This window comes from Pteronotus mesoamericanus, unplaced genomic scaffold, assembly GCF_021234165.1.
Source record: "Pteronotus mesoamericanus isolate MK-2021 breed Mesoamerican mustached bat unplaced genomic scaffold, CSHL_Meso_final scaffold_582, whole genome shotgun sequence".
Taxonomy (NCBI): Eukaryota; Metazoa; Chordata; class Mammalia; order Chiroptera; family Mormoopidae; genus Pteronotus; species Pteronotus mesoamericanus.
In genome coordinates, this window is record NW_026555323.1 from 2,039,649 (window position 1) to 2,063,135 (window position 23,487).

Below are 23,487 nucleotides of genomic sequence, written 5' to 3' on the forward strand. Positions count from 1 at the left end.
ATCATCTGAAGCTACGTAATTAGAGTTCGTAAATTTAGAATTATTTTTATTTTCTTAATGCACTGAACTTTTTGCCATTTCAGGTTTACCCTTTAATTTTGGATTATTGATTGAGTGAGAGATTTGTTGTTCCACTTATTGATGCATGCATTGGTTACTTCTTATATGTGCCCTGACTGGGGATCGAACCCACAACCTTGGTGCATGGAGATGATGCTCTAACCAACTGAGCTACCCGGCCAGGGCCTGAAATAACCACTTCTAAATACAGAAATGCAACCTGATTCAAAGCTACTTGGTCTAATATTAATATAGGTGCACTGGCTTTCTGTTACTCTTTGCCAGCTCCATCTTTTTCATCTTTTCACATTGGTATTTTTGTATGTTTTAGGTATATTTCTTATAAACATCATATTCAGCTCTTTATATTCATTCTGGCCACCTTTGTAATTTCATTAAAGATGTGGTGTGATTTACTTTTACTGCCATAATTGGTATCTCAGAGTGTGAAGCTCCAATCTTTGACCTGGCTTTCTTTTTCCCTTTTCTAGATCTTGGTGTGATTATCCTTTACCTTCTTTTTATTAAACTTTTTATTGATTGATTTTAGAGAGAGAGAGAGAGAGGAAGGGAGAGAGGAGAGGGGAGGAGAGAGAGAGAAACATCGATTTGTTGTCCCGCTTATTCATGCCTTCATTGGTTGCTTCTTCTATGTGTCCTGACTGGGGATCGAACCCACAGCCTTGATGTAGCAGGGCGATACTCTAACCCACTGAGCTGCCCAGCCAGGGCCATGTTCTTTACCTTCTTGTAAAGCATCTCTGGCAGCTTTGGGAAAGCGTTTTTATTATCTTCTCCACTGTTTCTCTTTACCTTCAGTTGGCTCTGGGGTCCAAACTGCCTGTCCTGAATGCTGGATGGTTTTTCTCGCCCGGCCGTGCTGTAGAACTTCACTGTCTCGCCATCCGTGTCATCTCGCAGTCATTGCCCAAGCAAGCGCAAGAGCTGCTGGGCTGACCAGTGGGCGCCCTCTCTCCTACGCAGGTGCTATGGCACCTTTAGTATAAATGCACCCGATGCTTGAGTTCCCTTCCATGCTCCTGGTAAGAAGACATGGCCGTTTCCCTCAGTGATTTCTGAGACGTGACAGGTTCGCCCCCGCAGCCCTGTCTTTGCTCACGCCATCAAGCCGCCCGCAGTGCCTGCGGAGGGAGGAGGTGGCCCGTGGCCGTAAACCAGACACGCTGACGCGCAACTGGCGGCAGGTGCAGATTAGCTCAGCGGTGTTGCCGTGGACGCGCTTCCTGCTCAGCACCGTGTTGCATTAGGTACAAATCCTTTTAAAAGGCTATCTTAAAGACCAGCTCTCGTTTAGGGTTTGAAGTCGGTTTTCTGTAAAACAGCCCTTACTGCCTGGCGTCTGAATGCGTTGCCAGTCCTCAGATTCCCTCAAACACCTGATCAAAGAGAACCCAGGGCTTGGGGGGTGCGGGGGGGACAGCCACAGGTCCCGAAGGCCTCACCAAGCATCAGGCGCCCAGAGGGAAGGAACAGCTTTTGATTTTGCAAGTTCAAGCTCAAACCCCAGGCATTGGGAGCCTTTGAATTTTTTTGCCACCATCCAAACTAATGCTTCGAGGCTTTTTGACTGAAACAGCAAGGAGGCAGGGGAACAAAGGATGAGAAGGCAGGGAAGGGGAGGGAGAGCCATCTTTTTCATTTTCACGTTGGATTTCACGAGAAAAAGGCTGGCTTTTCTACCATCAGACGAGAGGTCTACTTGATCTCTGATGCTTGTTCTTAGCACAGGCAAGTTTGCAATTAGGAGAAGAAGGTGGGAACCCAAGACACCGCTGATCAGTTTCCCCTCTGAGCTGTCAAAGGCGGGGTACCTCCAGACACCTCCTGCGAGGCCCATGAGGCCCTGACGCCTGTACTGTGGTCTCTGTCACATTGTGTCCCTGCAGACGGCCTCAGAGGTGGCTGTCCACTGCCACATACTGTATGGTGCGCAATCCAGGCTTTGTCCTAGCCTGCTGCAGGCTGAATGATAGAGCCACACCTATGGCAACTGTAGTCTTAAAGAGTTACTCGAATGCTGGTGTAGCTCAGCGGGTTGAGCGCCAGCTCGTGAAGCAAAGAGTCGCCAGTTCGATTCCCAGTCGGGGCACAGGCCTGGGTTTCAGGCCAGGCCCCCAGCTGGGGGTGCGTGAGAGGCAACCACACATTGCTGTTTCTCTCCCTCCCTTTCTCCCTCTCTTCCCCTCTGTCTAAAAATAAATAAATAAAATATTTTTTTAAAAAAAGTTACTTAAATGTGTTTCATAACCATTTCTATTCCACTTCTGTTTGTACAGGGGCGTAAACTCCCAGTATAACACTGAATCCATGGAACCGATTGGAGAAAAGATACTTTGACCTAAAGCTCCTTGTACTTTTGAGTCTCCCGCTATCAGTACCAAAATACCTATGGTTTCATTCAGGTTTTTATTTATCTACTCAGTACTGTGAGTGTGAGCCTGGGGACTCTGGTGACCAAGACAGCTTCCTTCCCATTTCAGGTTAACTAATCAAAACTGTTGATTTGGCGACGCCGTCTTTGCAACAAGTAAGTAACTGCACAACGCCCATTCATTCGCTGGCTCACTCAGTCATACACTGTTGGCCATTGTTCGAGTTCCCACAGAATTGACAGGCATAGAGTAAATACAGCTTGGATTGAAAATGCCAATTGAGACTTAAGGTCATTATTCCAGTTAATTGGGGTTAAATGCTTCGCCTAAGTTAATTCGGATATTGTTCACGCTTTGTCAATACATGCGCAGTTACATTAGACAATACAAGGAAATCATTTTACTGTGGCACCAGGCGGGATGAGCTCCCCCTTGGCAGAGAGGGACTGTGCTTTCTGGAACATCAGAGAAGCCCTCGGGCCCCGTGGCAGTCCCTCCAGGTGAGGGGCCCGGAGCCAGCAGGAGGTCTGGACCCCGAGAGTCCAGCTTGGAGCTCTAGGACCATCTCTTGAGACACATGGGATCCTTGGGGCGTGAGCAGTGGTCAGCCCTGCGCGTCCGTGCCCCAGGCTCCGCGTTGGTCTCGCGGAACCCGAGGTCTAGCGCAGAACGGCGGGGTCTAGCGCAGAACCGGGCTCCAGGCAGGAATGGGTGCGTGACGCCCCTGCACTCCCGGCGCAATGGCGGCCCCCGTCTGACCCACCTCAGGCTAGCGGCTGTCACGACCTGTCATGCAGGGGACAACTAGTCAGGTGGACTGGGGCGGGGCAAAGGAAGCCGGGTGGAAAAGCGTGCGCCTCTCCGTGGCTCCCCACGTGGCGGGAATGGGCGCTGGGAGCGCGGCGGCGGCGGCGAGGTCGATTCCGGGACCCGGGACAGAGCCTGGCAGCTGCGTGGGAACGCGCGTCTCACGCTGCCGCTGCCGACAACCCGCCGCCCAAGGCTGGTGAATGGGTGCGGCGGTGACGTTGGGCTGCAGGTCCCCTGTGACCAGGGACATCCTGACAGGCGATGACCAGGGCATTCTCAGGTGCGGCGGGCGGAAGGAGCGCCTGCGCATCCCGCGCCCCGTCGCGGGCGCCGGAGGTGGCGCTGCTGGGCTTGGCGCCGCCTATCACCGGGGCCAGGACGCCGCCCGCCTGGGACCCGAACCTCCGCGCGCAGGGCGGCGCCTGCTTATCAACGTAAAACAACGTAAAGTGGTTTATTTCGCTTTTTTTTATGATAAAAAAAAAATGATGTCCTCTTTAATGAACTGTAAAGGCCCTTTCAGACATCACTGCTTCTGTTTAGGGGCCCGCTTTTGATTTTAATGAATGCGTATTAGTAATTCACTTAATGGATATGCATTAGTGATTCATTTAATGGACATCCGTGGAGGAAGGACGGAGCCCTCGCTGGGGTGACTCAGTGCGCAGGGCTCTCGGCCGCTGTATTTTCTAGCGGAAGCGCAAGTTCAAAGGTAGGGCTGGCGTCTCCCTTCCTACCTCTTAAGGTCAAACCACTTCGACCAGCGAAGCCTGAGAAACACTGGGAGCAAAGCAACAGGAAGGATGAGCATTTTAGTGCCGGGGACGGACTTGCTTGGACACGCGTGCTCTGCAGTGGCGGGTGTCCAGCTCCTTGTCGTTGATCACTTTTGCTCTGCGGGCTGTGGAATCGTGCGTTCATCAGGCTCCGCAGACCTCAGGGATTCAAGTTCGAGTGCACGCTCTTCACTTGCTAAAGACTCACATTTATTAATTACAAGAACTCGGACGAACTCCCAGGGCCCCTGGTGTTGACTCATTTGAGGTCCCCTTGCTAACTCCGCCTCCACAGACGCTGCGGAAGGTGGGAGGGGCTATTGGCAATCGGCCCAGGATACCCCGAATTGTTCCGGGAAACATTAAAACTGTTAAGACATTTATAAGGCTTTGTTGGGGGTTGTTTTTGTTTTTTGTTTTGCTTTGTTTTGTTTTTTGGAAATTTCCATAGACTCAATCATACACTTTCTGGCTTATTATACATAGTGTCCTCTCTTCCTGTTAATGCAGGATCGCCTCGGTGAGTGAAGGCAGAAGCTGGAAAACATTTTTCTCAAGTGCAGCCTTCTCTTTTTCATAGAAATAACACCCGAGCTACATAAATAGTGGTATTGGCGAGGCAGCTCTTATCCAGAGATAAGTGGAGATACGTAATGAGTTATCGGAGTCAGGATGTTGACATGGATTCCTAGCACAGCCTCTCATTTCTTGGGCTTTGAGGGGTGGGTGGGCTCAGTTGGTTGTGCTTCATCCTGCAAAGCGAAAGGTTTCCAGTTCGAATCCTGGTCAAGGCACATGCCTGGGTGACGGTTCGGTCCCTGGTTGCGGGACATACGAGAGACAACCGATCGATGTTTCTCTCTCACACTGATGTTTCTCTCCTTCTCTTTCTCCCTCCCGCCCCCTCTCTCGAGCTACGTGATGCCCAGAAGCCAAAGAAAACATGTTTCTCATCTCTTAACATTTTTTTTATGATGGAATGAGTTATAACTATAAATAACTAGCGATAAATGGCATATAGATAACTTATTTCTAGAAAAAGAAGAGGTAAGCAGAATAACTAGTTAAATCTCAGGATTTCAGAAACAAAACTTTTCCAAATATAAATTCTTATTTTTCTTACAGCGAGTCACTGGTATAGGTACGCAATTATGCTTTTATAATTACATTACTTGGGGTGATAAAAAGGAAAAAAAGGAATTACTCACACAGGAGGCCTTTATGTTTGTGCTGGCAGGTCCTGGGACGCCGGGCTGTGTTCTACTTGGTGATTAATCACTGTCCTCGCAGTCAGTTCTCAGTGTTTGTTTATACCTGCTTTTTTTTTTTTTTTTTGCTTGTTTGTTTTTTTTTTTTATTGTGGTAAAGTGTATAACATTTTAACCGTTTTTAAGCGTAGGGTTCTGTGGTATTGATTTTATTGCTGTGCATCCATCACCATCATCCTCTCCAGAACTTTTCCATCTTCCCCAACTGTATATCTGTTGTAAAATAAATGGAGTTGGCCCCAGCCAGCGTGGCTCAGTGGGTTGGAGTGTCATCCTGTAGACCACAGGGTCGCGGGTTCTATTCCCAGTCAGGGCATATGCCTGGGTTGCGAGTTTGGTCCCCAGTCAGGATGTGTATGAGAGGCAACTGATTGATGTCTCTCTCTCACATCGATATTTCTTTCTCTCTCTCTCTCTCTCTCTCTCTTCGTCTCCCTCTCCCTCTCTCCCTCTCCAAGCAAGCAATACATGCATCCTCGGCAGAGGATAAAAAATAAATAAAAATAAAATCCGTGGAGTTAGCATGCTCAGAGCAGAAGGCTGCTTTGGGACCTCTAACTCTGTCCCGGCTGCCGAAGACAGGGTTGGCAGTTGGGTGACCCAGGCGTGACCTGAAGCCAGCTTAGAAGCAAGCAGACAGGTAGATGAACGGATGGATTGGCTAACTAAATATGTTTCATAAATGAGCGTGTTATTACCTGGCCAAGTAAGTTAGAAACAACCGATTCAGGCAGAAATTTCTCATTCAAAAGGTGAGCTCCAGCTGGGAAAGCCTTTTTAAGTGAAACAAACTCAGAGGTGGTCGCTGGATCAGTTTGCTTGAGCTCCCATAACAATACACCACAGACTGAGTGGCTTCACCGTGGAGATTTCTTTTCCCACCGCGATGGAGGGTGGAAGTTCAAGGTCAAGACGTCGCAGGGTGACTTCCTTCAGAGGCCTCTTTCCTTGGCTGGCAGACGGCTGTCTCCTCCCTTGTCCTTCCCGCGGTCGTACCTCTGTGTCTGTGTCCGGATGTCCTTTTCTTATAAGGACACTAGTCAGGCTGTAGTGGGGCTCACCCTAGTGACCTCACTTTAACTTAATTATCTCTTTCCAGACTATATGTCCAAATGCAGTCACAGTCTAAGGTGCTGAGGGTTAGGGTCTCAACAAATCATCTCTGGAGATGCTGGTGGGGGAACGCAGCTCAACCCATTTTTAAAAAAAATTTTTTTTTAAAGATGTTATTGATTCATTTTTAGAGAGGGAGAAAGAGGGAGAGAAACATCAATGTGTGGTTGCCTCTCGCGCGCCCCTTGCTGGGGACCTGGGCCTGCAACCCAGGCATGGGCCCCACACTGGGACTCGAACTGGCGACCCTTTGGTTCACAGGCTGGCGCTCAAGCCACTGAGCCACACCATCTGGGGCTCAACCCATTTCTAAAGGCGCCCCCAGTTCTAAAAATCCTTAAAGGCCTCCCCAATTCCAGAGGGGGCAGGGGGAGGTGAAGCCAGGCATCCCGGGCATGCACACGTGTCCCCAAGGCACATGGCTGTTGGTAGCACATTGCCAGTGCAGCATTCCATTTCCAGTGACAGAATGTCCTACCGCTTCTGCACCGTGTGCATGACATTTTTCTCAGAAAGGATAATAAACAGAGATGGAACGTTTTCCAGCTCCCCTCCTTGTCTGCCAAGGATAATTCTGGTGTGCTCTGGAACTCGCTTCAACCACCGCCATCCTAGATGCTCTATCTGCCCTGCAAATGGCAACCAACTGGCTTCAGGATCATCTGCACAGCTTGAAATAAACACAAAGCAGCCCGAAGCAAAGTCTCGCTGTGGGAAGAGCCCGAGAGGCCATTGCAGTCCAAGGAGAGAGGAACGGATGGCTAATTAAAATTCAAGAAGAGCCACCCTGGCCAGCTGGCTCAGTTGGTTGGAGCGTCATCCCGTGCACCAAAGGGTTGCAGGTTCGAACCCCAGTCAGGGCACATGCTTAGGCTGCAGGTTCGACCCTTGTTCCGGGCACGTACAGGAGGCAACTGCTCAGTGTTTCTCTCCCCCACCCCCCACATCAGTAAACATATCCTCCAGTGAGGATTAAAAATAAAATAAAATTCAAGAAGAGCCTTTTAAAATGGCATTGTAATGCCAGCTATTGAATTGAGTCCTCCCTTTGACATAATCAATGCCCTTGAAAACAGAAGCGACTCCTAAGTAACTCCCGCTTCAGCTGTCCTCTGCACCAGGGAGCGCACTGTCGCAGTGGAATGAGCAGTTGTGACCTGGGGTGGTGTCACCAATAGCAGTGCCATTTCTGTGACTTTTAGTCACTCGCACTTTTTTTGTGATGATAGCTCATGTGAGCAAAGACAGTTCCGCTTTTCACCATGTTGTGATACTGGATAGAGAAAAGACTGGCAAACTTGATCAAAGGGAGCTGATTTTTAAAACCATTTGTTTGAAGCCCTGGCTGGTGTGGCTCAGTGGATTGAGCACAGGCCTGCGAACCAAAGGGTCACCGGTTCGATTCCCAGTCAGGGCGCATGCCTCGGTGGAGGGCCAGGTCCCCAGTAGGGGGCCTCAAGAGGCAGCCACACATTGATGTTTCTCTCCCCCTTTCTCCCTCCCTTCCCCTCTGCCTAAAAAGAAACAAGATCTTTAAAAACAAAAAATAATAATAAAAAAAAACCTTTGCTTGTACTCAGTTCTCTAAAGGCTTATGCCCTGTATTTTCCTCCTGTCTCCTTCTCCCCGCCCCCTCCCCTCTCCCCACTCCTAACATCCTCACATGTCATACCTATCAAGGGCTAGATTCTAAATGAAAGACTTTCTTTGCAGTGCCCTGCCATTTTTTTTTTCATTGAGCAGAATAACACAGAAGCTGTTGGCTTACCCGTTGGCAATTTAAATGTTTTTCTCCCAGTATCTGTGAAGAATTTTTAGCGCACCTTGAAGAAATACCTCACTCAAATCCCTCAAAGTTTGTTTCCCAGGTGGAATTTGCTGCTCCAGTAGGAAGTGGGGCGATACTGATCTATCCCCCCTCCCCGTCACTAGTGGCTCCCTTTGCTCTGATCTCGGGGTCTGTCAGTTTGCATCAGCGCTCCGAGCTCTGCGGCTCCCCTCACTCAGCAGCCGCGCTCTGCAGTGATGAATGATCATTCGTGATAAAAGTGCAGGTGCAGCCCTGGCTGGTGTGGCTCAGTGGACTGAGCACTGGCCTGCGAACCAAAGGGTCTCCGGTTCGATTCCCAGCCAGGGCACGTGCCTGGGTTGCAGGCCAGGTCCCCGGTAGGGAGCACGCGAGGGACAACTGCACATAGATGTTTCTCTCCCCCTTTCTCCCTCTCTTCCCCTCTGTCTAAAAATAAATAAGTTAAATACGTAAAAAGTGCAGGTGCAGGCACTGAGTAGAATCTCCAACATGGGGTTCCCCTGCCAGGGGTGCAAACCAGAAGGGTGAGGGCCCCCGCGGGGCAGAGCAGTAGTGTGAGCTCCAATTTCTCTAATGTGTCTGTGCTATTATTTTAGGTCTCCGAATTCAATCCTTTGACGTTCACCAGCGTCATCGAGTGTGAGAAACCAAACAACGACCTGAGTAGGTTCCGTGGTTGCATGTGAGTATCACCTGTCGGCCTGAGCTTGTCCTTCTGTTTGACAGACTCTACATAGAGCGTACAGTTGACCTTGAGCAACACAGGGTTAGGGGTGCTGACCGCCATGTAATCAAAAATCCTCATATAATTTTGACTCCCCCAGAACTTAACCAACAATAGCCAACTGTGGACCGGAAGCCTTACCAATAACTTAAACAGTGGATCAACGCCTATTCTGTCTGCTCTGTGTATTATGTACTGCATTCTTACAGTAAACTGGAGAAAAGCAGTGCTATTAAGCATAAAGACGAGAAAATAAATTTACAGTATTTACTGAAAAAAATACGCATATAAGTAGACCCACACATTTCCAACCATGTTGTTCAAGGGTCGCCTGTATACACACACACACACACCGTTCTACAATATGCATTTATTCACCATGTTCTTCGCCACGTGCATAGCCCTTTAGGAATGTTGCCCAGCATGAGAGCCTCTTGGCTGCTTGCAGGACTAGTTCTGAGATTGTGTCAACAGTAGAAACTTACCCAAATGCCTACGGTGTGGAGTTCTGGTTTCACCTCCTCAGCAGGGAGCTGGGAGGAGGGGGGCTGGTGGGCGGGGCTAACCATGAGTAGAAACACAGGGGCCAGACTCAAGGAGCCTGAGCGGAAGTTTGTTCGTTCGTTCATTCATTCATTCATTCATTCATTCATCTATCCATCCACACAGTCATTGAGTATTTATTGAGCACCCACTCTATGCTTCGCTCTGTTCAGTGCTCTGAGGGATAACAGTGAACAGAATAGACAGAAAGTCCTCCTTTGTGTTTATTTTATCCTAGTTAGGGGAAAAGAGAAAATAAACACGCGAACCAAAAAATACAACATGTAGTGTGTCAAATCACCTGGCCCCTTGCTCCAAAACAGAAAGACCCAAAAGGTGGATAAAGGACACAGGTTGGTACTTGTTGAAGCTGGGCTGTGGGTCCATGGAAGGCAATTATAATATGTGATGTTCATGTGCAGTTGAAATTTCAATAATAATAATTATTATTATTTTATTACATATTATTATATATTATATATGTTATTATATATTATATAATGATATTTATTATATATTATGTAATGTTATATATAATTATATATTATTATATATTATGTAATGTTATATAATTATATATTATTATATATTATACATGATATTACTTATATAATAATAATTATTATTATTATAACTGTGTGGGGAAAGATAACATGGGAAAGAATGGGGAGAGTCTGTGAGTCGGGGAGTGTCTCACAGAGAGAAAGTGAGATGTGTGAGCAGAACCTCAGCGCTGCAGGTTACTCCTCCCTGATCGCAGCTCGACCCTGGGTGACCGTGAGTGCTCCCAGGCTTAGCTGTCTAGGGAACGCGGGCCTCCTCCCCACCGCTGTCCCGCCCCAGGGCGCGAGCTGGCCGGTGTGGCACAGAGGGGTCCTGGCGCAGACTTGCGGGGGTTCCGTTCAGCAGAGCTCTCGGCATAAGCTTGCACCTCTGATTTCCCGCACGCCCAGCATCAAGCGCCAAGTGGCGTAAGACGTTGAGGAGCCGTAGCAAGAAGTCTGGACAAGGAAGGACAATGGATACTGCGGAGTCCTGGCCGCAGGCCCGGGGAGCCAAGCCCAGAGCAGCTCCCTGACAAACAGGAGCTCAGGCGAATGGCACTGCTCCTTCCAGCAGAGAGGCCGGTGCGGGCCGCGCTGAGGCGCAGGCGACTGGGGAGCAGGCCAGGCTGCGCGGAGCAGCCGGAGCAAGAAGCCTACAGAGGCAGCTGGCGGCACCAGGCCGCAGGAAGTAAGCAGCTCGCACCGGTTGCTCCCAGGAGAACGTGACATTCGGGTGGCAGGAGGGACCCTGGCTGGTGGCGTCCAAGGGGTCAGCATGAGGTGTGTGGCAGGCGGTGGCCCCGCGGGGCCTGAATGAGGTCAGTTCTGCACAGAAAGGGCAAGAAGAGGGAGGACTCATAAACAGCCTGCAAAGAGGGGGAAATTGAGGACTGGTGTTTAAATGGATATAAAAACGAGGGAGGAGGGGTCAGAAGGACCGCGGGGAGGCTGGTTTGGGTGGCTGCGGGGACAGCGGAGCCCACCCAGGTCTATGGTTGCTGGAGGCAACATGACCACCCAGGACAGTCAGCTGCGGACTGTCCGAGGTTCCTGGGCATCTACAGTGCCGTCTGCGACCCTGGAGGGGACCAGGCGGCAGTGAGTGCCCCTTGCACGTCTGCGTTTAAGCCGATAGCTTGCTACCCCTGTCACAGGCTCCTGTCACCACCCCTGTGGGCCAGGACTCAGACAGACAACTGCTGGTGTTCGGGACCCATCACCAAGAGCAGCTACTGCCAGGGACACCTAGCCTGTCCGAGCAAAAACAGCCCGCAGGCCGCACGCGGCCCTGTGTCAGCTGAACCCAAGGGGCCTGCACGTCACATTTGCCAGTGATCAGGACATGTCACCGGAAATCCTCATCGTCACATTTTACTTTTGGACAGTTGGTCTGAGGCGTCCAGAGGCCTGGAGACTTGAACTATAGGAAGCCTCTCAGGGCTCAGATGAAACATGAAAGGATGTACCCGTTTGCTCAGGCTGACCATAGACAAGGCAGCTCAAACCACAGAAATTTATTGCCTCGGATCCGAAGGCTGGAAGGCCAAGTTCAAGGTGTCTGCCGGACACGTGTCTCCTGAGGCCTCTCCCCTTGGCTTGTCGACGGCCGTCTTCTCTCTGTGTCTTCACATCGTCTTAACCTCTATGCTTGTCTGTCTCTGTGTCTAGATTTCTCCTTCTTACAAGGACCTCAGTCCTATGGATCAGAGCTCATTCATTGACCTCATTTTAATCACTCATCACACTTCAAAGACCTAACTCCAGATACAGTTACGTACTGAGGTGCCAGGGGTTAGACTTCAACATGACGTGGGAGACACAGGTCAGCCCATAGGCAGGGGTAGGCACTAAGGGCAGCAGGACAGCTTCATGTTGTCTGGTGCATCTTTCTGGAATCTTCTGGAGCCTGCTTCGGTGGGCCCTTGGCCGGACTCTCCCATCACAAGTTGGAGGTGATGTTCAGGTGCCGAACGCCTGCTGGGTGACTCAGGTCCCCAGCCACCCTGCTGAGACTCAGGTTCCTTCCCTTCTGCTTCTGATACAGGGCCTTTCACTCAAGGCAGTGACTCGGAAGCAGTGGATTTGTCCCCTTGCATCGGCTGCCTGCCCCAGTGGCAGTGGCCCTCATCGAGGCCTATGAAGCGGCCGGCGACGAGTTCTGGTGTGACTCAGCCTGAATAAAAAGCCCAGTGGTAGTTCAGACACGTGTCATATCAAAGGAAGCTTAATGTCATAGTTCCCTTGTTTCTACTGAGTTCATCTCTTGTTCTGAATATGCATGACTGGAACTTTGATGGAGATGATGTGTTCTTTCCTGAGAAATAATTTTCATGTCTGGTTGTCACAGAGAAATAATTTTATGACCCTGAGAAGTAATGTTCACGTCCAGTTGTCACACAGAGAGGACCGTGGCATCAGACAGTCGGGCACTCCAGACAAAGGAACAGGGTCTCAAGTCCAATGTCACATAGGCTGGTGTCTCAATGCTTTCAGTCGGCCATGTGGCGTTCAGGCTTGAATGTCTTTTTAAAGCAACTTCTTACTCTGTCCAGATGTGCCACGGGGGTCGTCGACAGTGTTGACGGGTCACCCCCTGTGTGGTCCTTTGCGCGCCTTCTGCAGAGGAATCAACATGGCGGTGCTAAATAACAGGCTTGCAGAAGATACGTCCCTAGCAGCCTCCGCCTCCTAGCTTGTCTTCTGCAGCGGGGAGTATATTCGTTTTCCTGGTTGTGAAGAACCCGAGTTATGTCTGAGGCGGAGAGTCAGCCCTGCCCCTCATGGTTATGAGGAGGCGCTGGATGTGACAGGAAGGTCTGCTTCCTTTGACCTTGCACCTCCCCAGACCTGCTCTAGTGCCCAGGCCAGTGGCACCATGCTGGGAACTGGTGAGCTTCAAGGACCACAGAGGGTCCTGGCTGGTGTGGCTCAGTGGATTGGGCACCTGCCTGTGAACCGCGAGGTCGCCGGTTCAATTCCCAGTCAGGGTTGTGAGCCAGGTCCCCAGTAGGGGGCGCTCAAGAGGCAACCACACATTGATGTTTCTCTCCCTCTTTCTCCTTCTCCTCTGTCTAAAAATCTTTTAAGAACACACAGAGGGAACATTGAGGCTCTGGTGTGTGGAAGAGGTATAGAGGACTATCCACTGAAGGTTCAAGAATGTGGCTACTTGGAAGGGCCCCCTTGGTGTAGAGTAGCCTGGACCCTGATTTCGGAGGTTTCCAGGGCCTTCCGCTGTGAACTGCTCATCCGGCCCCTGGGACCACACCTGTCCCAATGTGGTCTAGCACACGTGGTCCTGGCCAGCATGGTGACGAAGCGACCGCCCTTCCTGGGCCAAGAGGAGGAGCTGCAAACCCAGTGGCTTAAACGGGGACTGTCCCTCTGAATCTAAATAGCCATGAAGCCAAATCTAGAAAATCGTCTCCTGGAATTGATGGCGTTTCAAAAGTAATACATTAGTATTTCTAATAATGTTATGACTTTGTAGAAAGAAAAGTGACGTGCGTAGGAAATGTCGCTGAAGCCAATCCTGTTCTGCTTTCTAGAGGAACATTTGTGTTTCTGTGGCTGAGGAGCAGGGTATTCTCCGTGGTGGGAGGGCGGTCAGCTTCCCAATCAGCCTCACGTTCCTGGGCTGCCTCTCTGGCCGTGGCGTGTCCCCAAGGTGACAGCAAGACGTAACGCTGACACCATTTCCGACATGGGGTTTCCCCACCCCAAGCAATTCCGCGACATGAGCTGTGTGTCCTGGGATGGCACTCAGTCCTGACACCATCTACCTGGCGTTGGCAGACCCGACAGGTTCCGGGTTCCGTCGGACAAGCCCGCCCCCACCCCAGGTGCCAGTGCCAGCCTTGTCACCTGTGCTTCTGACAAATCAGAGGTACCCATGACCTCCTTCCCGGGTTCAATGAATTGGCTAGAGTGGCTCACAGAGCGCAGGAAGCCAGTTTACTGTTTGACAGTTTATTATGAAAGGATGCAATGAAGGGTTTAGATGAACATCCAGATGGAGACGTGTAGGGCAAGGCGCATGGAAAGGGGTGGGGAGCCCCCCACTCTCCGGCTCCCCCATGTGTTGGGTGGTGGTCACGCTGGTGAGCAGCCCCCACCCACGAGCCCACCCAGAGTCACCTTATTAGAACAAAACACACTCCCATCACCCAGGAAATTCCAAGACGTTTCGTATTCTGCGTCAGGAACAACCAGAGTCAAAGGCCAAAGCGCAGAACAAAAGGTGCTCCTGGAGCTCTTCACTCAGGAAATGACGAGGGTTTGAGCCGCTCTGAGCTGGGAGCCGGGATCAAAGACAACGTTAGAACAAAAGGTTTTCCTTGCGCCCTTGTTTACAAGCTCTTCAGGAGCCCTGCATCAAGGAACCCAGGCAGGGGCCAACACACAGGTTTCTAAATATTTTCCAAAGCCCATCAGCAAAGTAAACATCAGGCTCTGGGGATGCTTCTAGAAACCCTGTGACCAGTGATCACAAGCTCTTGTAGAAGCCACCAAGGCAAGCTGCCCCTCCAGGGTCCCCGCACCCTCTCCTAGCCCGGCACCTAGGCCTTCCCTCCCCAACGCAGTGCTACTTGGGATGGGAGGCACATACGGGCATCAAATGATGCGTGACGCACCTTCCCCAACAGCATGCACGACAATGGGAAGAAGGCCGGGCTGCACAAGGAGAATCTGCTGCTCCGAGGCTGCACCATCAGGAACACAGAGGCCGTCGTCGGCATCGTCATCTACGCCGGTAGGCAGCTGGTCTGGGATGGCGCTGGCTCGCTTCATTGTCCTGTACTTTCTTGAGCATGGCTCCTTGTTGTTGTTGTTATTGTTGTTGTTTTCTCATTATAAAAGTACCATTTGGAACACTTGGAGAACAAAGGAAAGGGAAAGAAGCACAATATCAAATAATATCTTGACCACCCTCTTAAGCCTGTCTCATTCCATGTGTCTCTGTGGTTGTCAGTTTTTTCAGATTATTTTTATACCCTGCTCTTTTGACCAAACCTGTCCCATAAGGACCGTTGGATGCCAGTATTGTACTTTGATTCCCAGAGTCAGCACCACACGTCCCCTCACTGCTAGGCTCTGACTCCCTGCACCCATTCCCCTTTCCCACAGGACACGAAACCAAGGCGCTGCTGAACAACAGCGGGCCTCGCTACAAGCGCAGCCAGCTGGAGAGGCAGATGAACTGTGACGTGCTCTGGTGTGTCCTCCTCCTCATATGTATGTCTCTGTCTTCAGCGGTTGGTAAGTCTCCTTGGTGGGACAGCCTCTGGTGAGCCTGGTGGGCTGCCTGCAGCTCACTCCTGTGCCCTAACTTAAATGGCACAGCTGTCACCAGCTGAGACCTGCGGGCTGTTTGCACCAGCAGGGGCCACATTGAGATGCCTCGTTGGCACCGTGTGTTACTTTTCCAATTGGAAACTTCCTGGATGGAAGGAGGGTCTAGTTCCTGCCGTTGTAGTGAGTCCAGTGGACGGAGTATCCAGAACCTGGTAATGAACCAGGACTCGTAAGAGCAGGAGAAGTCTAACACTCCTGAGAATGAGAACTTCATGAAAGGAGAAGAAAAATTAACTTGGAGCATGAGACAGGTCTGGGCTGGCACTTAGTTGGCCTGTGGGCCTCCAGACCTGGCCTTAGCAGTGCCTCACAGGGAAGGGCATCAAACCTCGGGGGACCTGACCTTCACCACGCCCGGGCAGGTGGGTTTAACGTCACTCAGATCCGGGCCAGTGGGTCACGGCACTCAGTGGTAACAGATGTAGGCATACAGGACAGGGAGAGGTTTTCTCTTACCCGAGAGCGGCGGGACCCATTGACGAGGTACCGCACATTGCCGTTGGCTTCGTAGAGTCTGAGATACATGACTTTGAATCTCCAAGAAGGGACGATAATGGGCAGTTTTCAGAATCTGCTAACGAGGCTGAGATTTTGTGCGGCACACACCGCGCTGGGAGATTCCTTTCTGGAGAGTTCTCAAGGGCAGCTGCCAACAGCCCTCTGATTCCAGCATCATGACCGGTGGGAAACCAGATGTGAGTGAGTCTGCATCCCAGCGCCTCCCAGCAGTCTGGTTGCGGGTCGCCAACAGTACCATGCACTTTGCTTTCTTAGGTGACAAGCAGGTGCTTATGGCCACATGTACCTGTGTCGTCGAGTCCTGGTCTTCAAGTTTCACTTTAATTTGCACTTAGCAGAGTTCTTACCTTGTCATTGGCTAAATGATGTTTCTCGTTGAATGTACTACAGGACACGGATTGTGGATACAGCGGTATCAAGAGAAGAAAGCGTTGTTTGAAGTCCCTGAGTCTGATGGCAGCTCTTTGTCCCCAGTCACCGCTGCAGTTTACTCATTTTTGACCATGATTATAGTCCTGCAGGTAATAGTTCTCAGTGTCACGAGGTACTGGCTTTACTTCGCTGGCAAGAACTCCATGTCGCCACACTGTGCTAAGCCTTGCCTCTAAACTCTGCATTGGGACAGTCACAAATGCACCTTCCTGACGCGTGGCATTTTATCTTGACTCCTGATTTGTCTAGAGTGTGTTTTTCTTGGGTGATGGTCAAGTTCAAATTCTCCTTTGCTGTTCTTAAAGAAGACGCTTAGGCTTTGAGGGGTTGGTTGTGATCATTTTTATTGTCTTGTTTTTCCATTCAGTTATTCCTTTTAAAAATCTAAATTTTATTTCAGATAAAATTCAGAATCAGAATTTTTTCTCAATTATCATGGACATTGGGTATTATTTTGTATTGGTTTCAGGTTGACGGCATAGTGGTTAGTCATATGCTTACAAAGTGATCCCCCTGATATATCCAGTACCTGCCTGACACCATACTTAGTTGTTACAATATCATTGGCTCTGTTTCCTGTGCTGTACGTTTTATATCCCCACGACTGTTTTGTAAAACTACCAGTCTGGAGTCATTTTAAGACTCAGAGACAATTTGTACAAAATAGTGCAGCGCGGTGCCCTGTGTCTGCTTTCCCTAATGTGAATGTATCACCGTAATATGTTGTCAGAACTAAGAAACCAGCTCTGGTCCTTTGCCCTGAACTAAACTCCAGACTTCATTCAGGTGCCACCACTTTTCCCAACAATGTGCTTTTTCTGTTCCAGAGATCCATTCAGGATCGCTCATCGCATTTAGCGGCATTGTTTATTGTTATTATTACTGTTACTATTATTATTGTTAACTCCCATGCCTCCTGCACGACTCCCAGTCACTAACTGAGAATCTGTGCCCAGGAGGAGAGGGGACATGGAGTGTCACACCCAGCCTCCTTGAGAATACACAGTGACCACAGGACATTTGCTTCGCCTTTGTCTCCCATCACATGTGCTTCATACACTGGCAAACAGCCTTACTTAACGTTCCAAATGATCAAGGGTTTGTTTGGAACTCAGTATGTCAATTTACCTCCTCACTGTTCTCTGTAAAAGTTTGATGGAAAAAGGATCAAAACTATTATGGTAACTATATGAATCAGTCAAAGAATTTTTATCAGTTATTCTTTTTTTCCCTGTAACATTGTTCCAATTTTATTGAGATGTAATTGACATATAAGGTTGTGTTTGTATTCATTTCAGGTGTACAACATGCTGACTAGATATTTGTATATATTGCAAAATGGTCACCACAATAAATTTAGTTAGTGTCCATCACCTCACAAGTTAGAATTTTATGTGTGTGTTGAGGACTCTTTGGGATCTACTCTCTCAGCAAATTTTAAATATCCGGTACCGTATCATTAACTGTAGCCACCACACGGTACAGGACCTCCCCAGGACTTATTTATCTTATTACTGGGAGTTTGTACCTTCTGACCCCCTCCCCCCATTTGGCCTCCCACACCCTGCTGCGAGCAAACACTAGTCTGTTCTGTTTGTAGGAGTCGGGCTTTGTTTAGACTCCACATATACAGGAGATCATAGTGCCGCAGGTGACAATACTTGTCTTTCCTTGACTTACTTCATTTGACAACGGCACGTTTTGTTCGCGCCCAGAGTTAGTCCTACAGTATGCGCTGCATTAACATACTTACGTTACCAAGAGTGCCAGTCCATCTGAACAATATTCTGAGCCCATAAACTATCAATTCAATACTGTTACTCTCTGAAAAAAGAAAAACATTAAACATTGATTTAATGGAGGCTGTTCTTCAGTCGTCACAGCGTGACTGAATATTTTTCGTGGAGCCTTCTTGTCTTTGCTCTGTATTGTACGTCACAGAGACTCTCCTTCAACACAAAACAAGCCTCTGAAAAAGTCTGCGGGGTTGTCATATCCGAGGGTCGGGCCACTGGGAGCCCGGGGACCGCCTGGGGGCCCAGTGCCGCTGTGGTAACGAGGTGACTTTGCTTGCGAGGACTCTGACTGTGCTGTGTGTTTTTTCTCTTTCTCTCTTTCCTCTCCTAGCCTTTCTCAAGCACAACTTAGTAACGAAAATGCTTGCCTCTCTCCAAGCCATGGTTCCATACTTCAGACACCGTAGTGGATTTCCGCTCTGCAGGGGCACTGTAGGCTGCCCTAGTTTAAATTCTATGCCAATATCCTAATACTTTTCCAATAGTGACTCTAAACCAACCTATGTAAGCTCTTAAAGGTACAGTACAGTCCCTACTTACTTGTGCTTGTAGTCATTTCAATAGATCAGACTGATTCCACAGCATCCTGGTCCTCACGGTCGCTCATCCCGTGTGCCTGGTGTCTTCTAGGTTCTGATCCCCATTTCGTTATATGTCTCCATCGAGATCGTTAAAGTTTGCCAGGTGTACTTCATCAACCAGGACATGGAGCTGTACGACGAGGAGACAGACTCTCAGCTGCAGTGTCGGGCTCTGAACATCACAGAGGACTTGGGGCAGATCCAGTATATCTTCTCGGATAAAACCGGCACTTTGACTGAGAACAAGATGGTTTTCCGAAGGTGCACCGTGTCTGGCATAGAATATTCTCACGATGCGAACGGTGAGTCTGGGGATGGGGACTCGGGGCGCGGGCTGGACCAGGGCTCGCAAGGCTGCAGCGAGCAGGCGCGTCTGCATATATGCGCATGCGCACGCTGTGCCTCGTCAGGGACCGCCGATTTTTGCGGGAACCTGGAATGGAACTGAGCACCCTTTACCGAAAAGGGGTTTCTGCGCGCTGCAGTGTCGCCGCGTTGAGGGCTTCGGCTTGCACACTCATTTCCTGCCACCCAAGCGGAAGCCAGGGGGGCATCCTGGCGGAACTCGCTTCTGAGGCGCCCGGTCCCTGGGCCACACCAACGGGCAAGAAGTGTTTCTGGTGTCGTCCATGGTGGTCTTGTAATCAGCTGAAAATTCTCAGAATGTGTGCCAAATTCGTTCCCTGGGACCTGTGATGTCACGGGAGCTGGGAAGAAGTGAGTCACCTCACGTTGGATATTTTAGGCGGTCTCTTCTCCCACCTCTCCTGTCTTTATCCCTTGCTGCCTCCTTTCTACCTGAAGGCACAGGTAGCTCTTAAGCGGAGGGCGAGGCTGGGGACAGGTGCCCGCCTGCGCCAGCAGAGGGCGCCCTGTCGTGTTTCTAGGGGTCAAGAGCAGATCCCTGCCCTACAACCAGGAGCCCCCTTCCTTCCCGAAACAGCATCCGAGAACATCCAAGAGACCGTGCCATGAAATGAAGCAAACACAAAACAGGGGACACCATTCATAGGAAGCTGTCCTTTAGGAAGACTCGGTGGGAACCGTCTGCTGGAACACAAAGAGTTTTGTGAGTTTTATAAAATGAAGAATTATCATGATGTCCACAAACGTCCTCCATGCAAAATTAAAGCCATCACATTAAACAGAAGGCGTAAGAACTTAAACACTTTGTTTAATGCTTTATTTGCCACCCAAAATAAACAGCAGCAGCATCCGATCTCCCTGTGACTCCTCAGCCTCAAGCAGAAGAGCCCAACTGCCCACAAGCAGGACTCGGCCAGGCTGTAAAGGATTCAGGGACCCAGCTGGGCAGGTCAGCCGCAGCCTCTGACACTTGGACCTGACGCTCCATGGGCAGCTGAGATTCTAAATGTTGATGGTTGTCACCGCTTACTACAAAACCCAAGGCTCCCGTTGCCTCTGGAAGACCCGGCGAAGCCTTTCTGGTGACGATGGAGACAACCAGGCACCTGTGCGGCATTTGAAAGCCATGCTGTGATCAGTAATCAACATGTCCCCAAAGCCATGAGCGTCTTCCGAGGTTTCTCCCATGATTTTGACCTCTCGAGGTCTCCTTAGGAAAACGAGCTCAGAGCTCAGCTCACGAGTACCTGACCTGGCCACCTGACATCCGGTGCTGGTGCTGGTGTGTGCCCAGGGCCAGGCGTCACCTGCTCCTGTCCTTCATCCTCCCCAAGGACATTCAGGCCATCGCAGAGGTCACTGCTGGTCAGACATTCCAGCATAGTCGCCAGCCCACCAGCGCTGGCCTGGGGTGGCTACTTTCAGGCTGTCATCTGACCCCGGGTGGGTGGGCTTGGCAGGTGTGCCCTCCAGGAGGCTGACGCCAGGCCCCTAATACACAAGTTTAGAAGCCGACAGTCCTGTGTCCAGGCTCTGTTCTTTGTCAGAGAACCCGAGCAGGATCCTGGTGTTGAGGTTACTGGGCCTTTGGCCGTGGACAGGCGACTTGCCCTTCCCCGTCTGTGTTTTGCTCATCTGCAAAGGAAGATGCTGACTGTAAGGCCTGGTCCGCAGGACAGACCCCCGGCCGGAAGCCCCTTCTCGGCGCCTCTCACGAGCGCCACCTTGTGTCAGGATCCCTTCACTGCCACCCTTGCCGCTCTCAGCGCAGTAACCGCTTGTTGCGACTGAGTAACCGCTCGTGGATGGTCTCCTGGTTGCTCACCTGTGATGACACAGCCGCCCGAACTGGGCCAAGCCAGGAAAATGTGTTCAGGGCCATTCTCGAGCCCGGGACAGCAGTGTGGACGCGCTTCCCTGATCACTGAGCGCCACACGGCCGTGGGGGCTGGTGCTTGCAGCGCCCCCTAAGGGCCGAAGCTGGCATCCTGGTCAGGTCCTCCAGGGCCCCTTTGCTCGCGTGGCCGTACCCCGGTGACCAGTGCACGCTGGGCACTCCCTCGAGGTCCGGAGGCCTCCAGGCTGCCCAGCGCTGCATCCGCAGCGGCTGAGGGCGGGCAGGATCACCTGGGCCCTTGCCCACGGGAGAAAACCCTCAGCACAACCTTGAGGACCGTCACTTCTGTGTGGCTGCGAGGCTCAGTGGCCTCTGTCGCCGTCACCCCAGTGAGCCAGGTGGGCCCTCGACCCCACATACTCTGTGGGCCAGGCCTTCCCAGCCACCTGTCCTCAGGTCCCTTTCAAAGGTAGGCTTCACCTGAATAGAGGGGCGCGCTCTGAACCCACCCCGGCCCACTCCGGGCCTCTTTGCGTGCCACAAAGGACAGGACCCAAACTCTGGCGTCCCACCCCCCGCGCCTGCGTCCTGTGACCGTAGCAGGGTCTCAAGGCCTCTGAGATCGGTTTGCCGATCTGTGGGACGGGCTGAGAATGTCAGCCGCTGCGGGTTGAGCGCAGATGCAGATAACTGGGAGCGCCCCCCCCCCACCCCCGCCCCGTCCCTCCTTAAAGGTGGCCTCGCCATTAACAGCGGGTGGCCGGGGCCCTGCACACGCACTTCCGTCCGCCCAGGGGCCCCCTCCCCCCGTGACGTGTCGCCTGCACCCCTCTCCCCACAGCGCGGCGTCTGGCCCGGTACCAGGAGGCCGACTCGGACTCGGAGGAGGCGGCGCCCAGAGGGGGCGCGCTGTCCCAGTGCGGGAGCATCGGGGGCCCTCAGAGCGTCCGCACGCTGCCCAGGACCCAGAGCACCAGGTCGCACCGGCGCACGGGCAGCCGGGCCGAGGCCAAGCGGGCCGACATGCTGTCCAAGCACACGGCCTTCAGCAGCCCCATGGTGAGTCGGAGCGTGCGCGCCTGCCCCCATCGGCCATTTCCCCGGCCCGTCAGCAGCGTCTGTGTTCAATTTTACACACACGCCGTCGCTGGCAGGCTCGGCTCTGCTCAGCGAGCGCTAGGCTTAGGGTCGCCACCTTCTCCCCACCGCCGCGGACACGGCCCCTTGGCCACCAAGCCCCTGAGGCTGGGCGACCTCCAGCGCGCCGCCCAGACGGGTGACGGAGGGGAAGCCCGTCTTGCCAAATGAAACAAATAAAACCTAGAGCAAGATGACAACTGTGAAAAAGCGAAGCCAAATGAAAAAATATATAGTTTTAATTAGATGAGCCCAAAGCCAATAAAACTTTTTCCTCCCTGGTTGTGTCGGCTGCCCCGACATTTCCGGCTGTGAGCGAGCGGCAGCTTCTAAGATCCTTTGGCTTCTAAAATGGTTCAGAACAGGGAGGGAGAGCCCGTCCAGCTCACTCCGGGCCGGCCTCCTCCCTTTCGGTGGCTGCTGGGCGGGTTCGTGCGGGGCCCATGGGGGGCCTATGTCACGCTTGGCAGCAGGGAGACTGCGTTGGAACAGGTTTTCCTGACGTCTGTTTAACAGTGTAGAATCCGAAGACTTATATGCAGAGAAGCTTACCAGTGCATCGTTTACGTCAGCCAAACAGTGAAGAAAACAAAAAACAAAACGTATCTAGTAATAAAGGAATGGTCAGGTAAACTATGTTACATCTGTTTTGAAATTGTGAGAAGCGCTATTTCCAAATACAACCGCTCTCCTTATTCAGGGTTTTACGTTAGGTCAACTGTGGTCCGAAACTATTAAATGGAAAATTCCAGAATTAAATTTCAAGCCATTCTGAGTGGCATGATGAAGCCTCACACCATCCCGCTCCATCCTGCCGGGGAGGTGGATCATCTTGTTTTTTGTCATCTCCACGCTCCCTGCTGTTTGTCACTTAGTGGCCTTGAAGGTTGTCAGGTCTATTCTCATGGTAGTGCAGACCTTGTGTTCAAGTCACTCTTATTTTACTTCATAAGTGGCCCCCAAGCACCACAGCAGCGACGCTGGCAATGTGAACATGCCACAGAGAAGCCAGAAAGTGCTTCCTTTCAGTGAAATAGTGTGTATGTAGAGGAAAAAACATAGTATACAAGGTCCGGTAGAAGGACCTTGTCAAACGCCTGCTTGAGTGTGGTTGGTAGAGTAATAACATGGATGTCATAATTTACAGTTCTGTTTTATTTTTTTAAAGGTTTTATTTATTTATTTTTAGAGAGCGGAAGGGAGGGAAAAAGCGAGAAAGAGAAACATCAATGTGCGGTTGCCTCTCGTGTGCCCCCTACTGGGGACCTGGCCCGTAACCCAAGCATGTGCCCTGACTGGGAATCGAACCGGCGACCCTTTGGTTTACAGGCCGGCACTCAGTGCACTGAGCCACACCAGCCACACCATAATTTAGTTTTAATTTTAACATTTCACATACCATGTCCTACGGCATGCTTGAGT

General features: G+C 51.1%; 1 protein-coding gene across 1 annotated transcript in view; it reads left to right on the forward strand.

Annotated features, from left to right (window-relative positions):
* ATP10A (ATPase phospholipid transporting 10A (putative)) overlaps positions 1-23,487 on the forward strand; it is a 99,625-nt gene that overhangs the window by 52,964 nt on the left and 23,174 nt on the right. The window contains exons 3-8 of the mRNA XM_054561941.1: positions 8,827-8,912; positions 14,689-14,795; positions 15,170-15,301; positions 16,307-16,437; positions 18,775-19,027; positions 21,770-21,987. Coding sequence (XP_054417916.1) covers positions 8,827-8,912; positions 14,689-14,795; positions 15,170-15,301; positions 16,307-16,437; positions 18,775-19,027; positions 21,770-21,987 — 927 coding nt within the window. The remainder of the gene's footprint in view (positions 1-8,826; positions 8,913-14,688; positions 14,796-15,169; positions 15,302-16,306; positions 16,438-18,774; positions 19,028-21,769; positions 21,988-23,487) is intronic.